Raw genomic sequence first — 7478 nt, 5'->3', positions numbered from 1 at the left:
ACAGATGGATGGCCAAAGACCTCAAGTAAGTTCATTGCTAAATGTTGCTACAACTCAAAACACATCGATCATATACAGTAGTTTCAATAACAGTACATTAATCATTTTGACACTCGTACTTATCAACATGTATAGCGGGCCTTCATTGTAACATGTACAACGAAAGTACAATAATTGGCAACATATGATCGTACCAGAGGCAGGTAGGCACACATAATGATGCGTGAGCTGAAGGGAATCCCCGCTGACGTCACTTCATTCATAATGAGTTTCTGTCCCTAGTGCCGACAAAGGCCCGCTATATATGTTGATAAGTACCAGTGTTTTGAGTTGTAGCAACATTTAGCAATGAACTTACTTGAGGTCTTTGGCCATCCATCTGTCTCCCATTCATTCGCTGCCGCGCTCCGAATCCTGCTCAAAGTCTTCTTCTTGTGAAAGTGAAAGTATTACCAACATTAGCCTAATTATGCGCCCCCTGGCTTTGACCGCGTAAATAGGACGGTGGTACACGTTGCAATAAGAGAATCAGCTGGTTACACTACCATAACTCTTTTTAGGACTACTTAAGATTAATTCTACATAAATATGCTGCGTTTTAAATAGGTGACGATTCAAATTGCTGGCTAATATGGTAAATTGGTGTATTTTAAGAGAGAAGCAGTTTTACAAACAGACCATATACCCGCCCCGACGGAGCGCTCAAAAAGCAGAGGGAACGCACCTAAGACCGGCCCACAATCTAGCTGTCTCCCTATTGGCTGGTGAAACACACTACTTTAAGCGCAGGGCGGGACCACGTTCAGTCTGAGCAGACACCTCAACCTGAGAGAATGGCGTGTTCTGGGTGCGAGCACAAAAGTTTTGAGAGCGCAGAGTTGAGATCTGAGCGCGTAGACTTTAGATTTGAGTGCGCACAGGACATATTTGAGTGCGAGCAAAATGTTTGTGTCCAAGAAGAAGAAACGTGAGCACAAGCATGTGATTTTAAAGTGCAGGCACACATTTTGAAAGAAAGCAGCAGAAATCTGAGTGCGAGCGCAAAATGTGAGCATGAGGAGAACAAATCTGAGCATGAGAAAGACAAATTATGCTCTCAAACGGAAAATCTACGCTCTTGAATAAAGATAGGATAATTCTTCCATAAGTCTGTCACTGCAGCAGAGGAGATCTGCAGATCCAGATGAGTTTTGTCATGGCAATTCCAGTCAATTGCACTAAGTTAGTGGGTGAGCTGGCCAAGAACAAAGCACTCAATACTCCGTTCAGCAAGATTTATTAGCACATTCGTATTCCATACATCGCACAATTCCGAATGGCTATTTTACAATACAACAAAGTCCCATACACCGCTCGACTTATGACTGTTGCACTTTTCAGCATTGGCTTTTCAACAAGACTCAATGCGGCCCTATCTTCCTGCCCTATGCATCACATCAGGACAGACCCCCCTGGCCAACACGTTCCCCTCAGTCATGGTGTTAGAATTGTTAAGTTCACAGAGTAAGTTCCCACAATGCCTTGTGTCTTGAATACAAAGTTGGTCGACGCCAACTTCCCACTATGTGGGAACTGTCCCACCATGCAAGAAACACCAAATTTCCTTCACACTTCCCTCCTTTTGACTAACATAGTCAATTTTAAAAGCTAAAAATTTGGTTGCAGGCCAAGGGAGAACTATATCATTGATTGTTAACCTGGTTACAACATGACTGAGTGGAAACTGTGCGACATTGTTACATTTTCAAAAACATAGAATATAAAATTCAAAAAACAGTGTACATAAGAAAATCTCAAAAATGCATTAAAGAAAAGAAGAAAAAAAAAACTTCTAAATAACACAATGAAATTTATCAACAAGGTATGGGAATACTGACTGTAATGTGTACAGCGCATCATATTGTGTTTGTGAAGCATACTGACCATCCCTCCTTTAGACACATGGTCAATACCATGTGCTAACTTAGCACAGTAAAATATTTACATTCAGGCCATATCAAACCCCTCCTTTTATGAACACTTGTCCTGTTTCCAGCTTTCTCGCTCTTGTGGCCTTGCTTATTGATGGTTTTCATTGAATTCTGAAAAAGGAGACTGGTCTGGCTGGTGTTCCTGTCTCCTCCGTGAGTCAAAATTCATGAGGCTGTTGTGACCCCTGGACCCTCCCTCTTGGGTTCCTGACAGTTACTCCAGTAGGAGGGCTGTTTGACCATCCTGCAGTGTGCGAGCTGGCCTGCCATTGTCCATGGTGCTGTTCATTTGGGCAGTCGACTGCCCAGTGGTCAGGTGTCTCACAAGTGTGGCAGCCACCAACAGGATCGCGACAGTCTCTTGCCCAGTGGCCTTGTTGTCCACAGACAAAACATGTGTCCATTGTATGTCCTCTACTGCTTGAAGTCTGACCTCGACCTCGAAAAACTCTTCTTTTATAGTTGTTTGCTGTTCTCTCATGGAAATTATTCCTTGAATAGGCCTGTAGCTGAGCCATCTGTAAGCGTTCCTGAAGTTTTTGGTTTTTATTTCATTCATTCTCCTGGTCCTCACATGCCAATTTTTCAGCATGTCTGGCATATATCATCATGTCCTGCAAGGTGTTTGTGGCCAGAGCAATGCACAGTGTTTTCACTCTGGTTTTTACATCAGGTCTTAGTCCTTGCACAATTGCATTTTTTAACTGTTGCCAGTATGGAGAGTCGTTCTGGTTATCCGGTTCCTCTTGGCCACTATGATCTCTGAAGATTTCAGTCATCCTCATGGAAAAATTATTAACACTCTCATCTGGTTGCTGTCGTGTACTGTGGATTATTCCCCAATCCATTTTCTTTTGGAAATGGGTAGAGATGCGATCTGTCAGCTCAGTGATGGCAATCCTGTAGGGGTGACCAACAGTCCAGTTGTATTCGACTTTGTTACCTCTCCAGTCACCCCTGATCATTCCCCATTTCAGGTGCAGTTTCCCTCGAATTATGGTTTCTAATTCTTGGGTATTGGGCCGGTATTGTTCAACCAGTTGGAGCAGGGCTTTTGAAAACTTTTGCCCCCCCTCTCTGGCTGGATCAGGGAGGTCTGCAATAATTCCATGCCGTTCTTCCGGACTCCAGGGTCTGAACACATATGCCGGTTGGCCTTCATGGTTCAGCACCTGTATCATGGGTGCTTGTACTGTAATTCCCATGTCGTCGTTAGGCTGCTCGCATGAAGTGTATCCATCAAGGGATGTGTTTTTTTGCCAATGCACAACCCATGTTTATAAAGTATTAAGTTAAACTCACTAAAAAAGGATAAATGTTAACTTAAAGGAAAGGAAATAACAAAGGGTCGCTAATAAAAGGAATGGTGAGAACCCAGGATCAATGGCAACAGCTTTCACACCTAAGATTGAGAACAATTGTGAACTGTTGACACCTCCCTTCCAGTCTGCTTCACCTCGTTCTATTGTATGAGGTGACAATGATTGAGTCACAGTTTTTCAATTGTGGCTAACTTTAACTTAAGTGAGTATTTAACTTAATCATGAGTTCCACTCCAGCCCTCTACCATGAATTATGAAAAAATAAATAGATAAACTATGAAAGCCAAATAAACAACAAAAGGAACACAACTAAACGCCCTGGGGTTTTTCCCAACAGCTTCTTCTATGCATAATTCCCAACTATACATATATCAAATTGCTTTAGTTGAATAGAGTATTGGCTCACCCTTTGGTCCGATCACGCATTGAGTAGTTCCAGGTCATCCAGCAGGCGCTCATGCGTCTCGCCCCCTTCGGTGTCCAAAAGCTTTTCCCCGGGGGGAGGTAAATGAGTTTCAGGGTCAGTTCCTCACCTGCAGATTTATCCTGGTCCAACTCAAGTGGTGATCCCGGACGAGCCCCCAAACTGTCGTGGCAGTTTTGACAACTGCACTAAGTTAGTGGGTGAGCTGGCCAAGAACAAAGCACTCAATACTCTGTTCAGCACAATTTATTAGTACATTCGTACATTACATACATACACCGCAAAATCCCGAATGACTCTTTCACAATACAACAAAGTCCCGTACACCGCTCGACTCATGACTGTTGCAGTTCCCAGCATTGATTCTTTAGTAAGCCTCAATGTGGCCCTATCTTCCTGCCCTATGCATCACATCAGGACAGAGCCCACTGGTCAACACGTTCCCCTCAGTCATGGTGTTAGAATTGTTAAGTTCACAGAGTAAGTTCCCACAATGCCTTGTGTCTTGAATACCAAGTAGGTCGCCGCCTACTTCATGTCCCACCATGCAGGAAAACCCAAATTTCCTTCACACTTTTATCCTTCCTCACGCTAACAGACAGTCCAGACTTTGTTTCATTCTTTGTCCCCAAGTGAAAGATGAGGAACTCTGGTGGGTTTCCTGGATATTGTCGATACCAGTAAAACTCATCACTACCAGTTGCTTCTTTTGAGTATCTGTAGGACAGAGTAACAGTGCTGCCTTCTAAACTGGACTCTTCTGTCTTCAGTGGAGTGAGTTCTTGACAGCTGACAGCTGAAGGATGAAATAAGGAGTTCTTATATTATGTTAAAAAACTCTCATGAAATGAATAACATTTATATAACATTGAAATCAAACATATTTTTTAAAAATACTGAATGCAACGTACCTTTAAAATTGAATAGAACCAGCAGAGAAAACACACAGTGCTGCAGTGACAGCATGTTGAATAAAGGTAATGTTGATGGTTTGTGTATTGAACTCTGTTGAATACAGAAGTTCCTCTCTCTTCTATAGTTGGGTCACAGTTTAGCTCCTCCCTGAGTCTCTACTCTTCCTCCTGGTGAACAGACTGATAGCAGATGTTTACTGCTCACCCAGCTATAGAAAGGTCTGGAACACCAGCACTTTACATGTACACCAGCTGCCATAAATTCCTGGATTTTATGAGCATCCATCATCTCATATTGTGAGCAAAGGCATTAAAATTGATGTTTATCATTCAGTGTTAGACAGACAGACAGACAGACAGACAGACAGACAGACACATACACAAACATACAGACAGTCTGACTGTAACACACACACACACAGTTCCGCCTCTTTTCATTCTCGTGACTTTGACTTTTTTATATAATTTTTACTTTTTTCCTATTTTGACTTTTCATTCTCATTTTGACTTTTTTTTATGATTTGACTTTTCTTCCATACTTTTTCCCTGACTTTGACTGTTCTTTCTCATTTTGACTGTTCTTTACTGACTTCGAATTTTTTTCTCATTTTGACTTTTCATTCTCATTTTGACTTTTTCCTCATGACTTTGACTTTTTTTTCTCCTTTTGACTTTTTTTTCGTGACTTTGTCTTTTCTTTCTTATTTTTTTTACTTTTTTCTTGTGACCTCGACTTCTGTCTTTGTTATTTTTTACTTTATTCTCGTATTTTTCTTTCTTGTAATTTTCGACTTTATTCTCCTCATTTTTTTTACTTTGTTCTACTCATTTTTACTTTTTTCTTCTCTTTTTGACTTTATCCTTGTGACTTCGACTTTATTCTTGTGACTTTTACTTTTTTCTCGTTATCTCACACACACATACACACACACAGACAGATGGACACAAACACACACACACACACACATACTTCCTTTTCCTCTTCTATTCCATTTTGAAAACAGTTCAAATTGTAATCTAATAATGGATGGGTGAGAGCCACAGGCCATGGTCAAGCACACTCAAGATTTCTTTAGAAATTTTCTAGTTAGTTAGTATAGCCGTTCCCCGACACCTCCCGAGCGGCCGGACGGCTGGGTGAATGTCCGAAGGGGGAATAGTCAGAAGCCGAGGCCCACGATGGTTAACCACCAACCGCTTCACGTCCTCAACAGATTCTCCCCACTCAGTAACACACCTACTGAGAAGCCAACTCTGATCATTGGCGACTCCATTCTTCGGAACGTGAAGTTAGCGAAAACAGGCACCACAGTTAAGTGCATCCCGGGGGCCAGAGCGGGCGACATTGAATCCTTTTTGAAACTGCTGGCTAAGGATAAACGTAAATACAGTAAAGTGGTTATTCACGTTGGCAGTAATGACACCCGGTTACGTCAATCGGAGGTCACAAAAATGAATGTGGAATCGGTGTGTGCATATGCCAAAACAATGTCGGACTGCGTAGTTTTCTCTGGTCCCCTGCCAAATTTGACCAGCGATGATATGTGTAGCCGCATTTCATCGCTCCAGCGCTGGTTGTCGAGGTGGTGTCCAGCAAGCAACGTGGGCTTCGTTAATCATTGGCAAACTTTCTGGAGGAGACCTGGTCTTATTAGGAGAGATGGTGTTCATCCCACTTTGGATGGAGCCGCTCTCATATCTAGCAACCTGACCAAGTTTATTAGCGGTCCAAACCCGTGACAAGTCAGAGTTGAGACCAGGAGGCAGAGTCGCAGTGTAAAACACTTCTCTGCCTTTCCCTTTGAGCAGTCATCCACCCAAAATCCCATAGAGACTGTGTCTGTCCCCCGTCCTCCCAAAGTTAAGTTATTTAAACCAGGTTCTATCAGAAGAGGAGTTATCCAAAATAACCTAATAAAAATTGAAACTTCAACTGCAAATAAACAAAAACCCAAAATAATTAAATGTGGACTCTTAAACATTAGATCCTTATCATCTAAAGCTTTATTAGTAAATGAGTTAATATCAGATTGCAATATTGACTTACTTTGTCTAACTGAAACCTGGCTAAATGAATCTACTCCTCCTAGTCATATTAATACTCATATCCCTCGTGGCACAGGCCGAGGAGGAGTTGCAGCGATATATGAGTCAAACCTTCTAATTACCCCAAAACCTAAATTAAACTATAACTCATTTGAAAGCCTTGTTCTCAGTCTTTCACACCCAACCTGGAAAAACCAACAGCCAATCCTATTTGTCATAGTTTACCGGCCTCCCGGTCCATATTCAGAATTTTTATCACAATTCTGTCACACCGTGGTGAGGTCTTGGGTTTTTTATGTTTTGGTCTCGTCACTGCTTTTATTTTGAAAAGTAACTCTCCTCTCGTTTCGGATCACCTGCCCCTCCCTGTGTGTGTCACCTGCCTGAGTGTCTCCCCTAATTACCAATTGTGTTCACCTGGTGCTCCCTCCCTCATGTGTTAAATAGTCTGTGTCTCCCTTGTCCTGTGCCAGTGTGTCGTTTTTCGTCTCGCCAGCATTTCCACAGTTCTTGTCATCGCCACAGTCATCTGCCTTGCTTCGTTTTCAAGTGTGTTCTCATTGTAAGAGTGATTTTCTTTTTGTAAATTTTCACAGCTTAGCTGCTCCCTTAGTTTGTTAGTTGTTTAGATTGCCTTTTGTTTTTCCTCCTTTAGAGTGATTTTGTGTTATCTAGTTTTTGCCCTTAGATCGTTCCTCCATTTTACGAAGTGATTTTTAGTTTAGTCATTTTCCCTGTTTAGGTTATTTCCTCCCTTTTGGAGCGCCTTTTGTTTATTAGTATTTTAGTTGTCCCTTTTTTC

The 7478-nt window shown here is 42.0% G+C and overlaps 1 protein-coding gene across 1 annotated transcript; it reads left to right on the top strand.

Annotated features, from left to right (window-relative positions):
- The first annotated feature begins 2830 nt into the window (after nucleotides 1-2830).
- On the top strand, nucleotides 2831-6495 carry LOC131980287 (uncharacterized). Its single transcript, XM_059344498.1, has 2 exons — nucleotides 2831-2947; nucleotides 5753-6495. Exons 1-2 carry the CDS (start codon nucleotides 2831-2833, stop codon nucleotides 6368-6370), a joined length of 735 nt encoding a protein of 244 aa, XP_059200481.1. The 3' UTR covers nucleotides 6371-6495.
- Nucleotides 6496-7478: the final 983 nt, after the last annotated feature.

The sequence above is a fragment of the Centropristis striata genome, chromosome 11, assembly GCF_030273125.1.
Source record: "Centropristis striata isolate RG_2023a ecotype Rhode Island chromosome 11, C.striata_1.0, whole genome shotgun sequence".
NCBI lineage: Eukaryota > Metazoa > Chordata > Actinopteri > Perciformes > Serranidae > Centropristis > Centropristis striata.
The sequence above is the reverse complement of the archived record's forward strand: the minus strand, read 5'-3'. Positions and strand labels throughout refer to the sequence as shown.

What these genes read in the sequence shown, in the direction of transcription:
- LOC131980287 (XM_059344498.1), top strand. Translation starts at nt 2,831, where the DNA reads ATGGGTAGAGATGCGATCTGTCAGCTCAGTGATGGCAATCCTGTAGGG. An exon ending in CTGATCATTCCCCATTTCAG is followed by an intron (nt 2,948 to 5,752) that starts GTGCAGTTTCCC and finishes ACACCTCCCGAG; the next exon opens with CGGCCGGACGGCTGGGTGAA.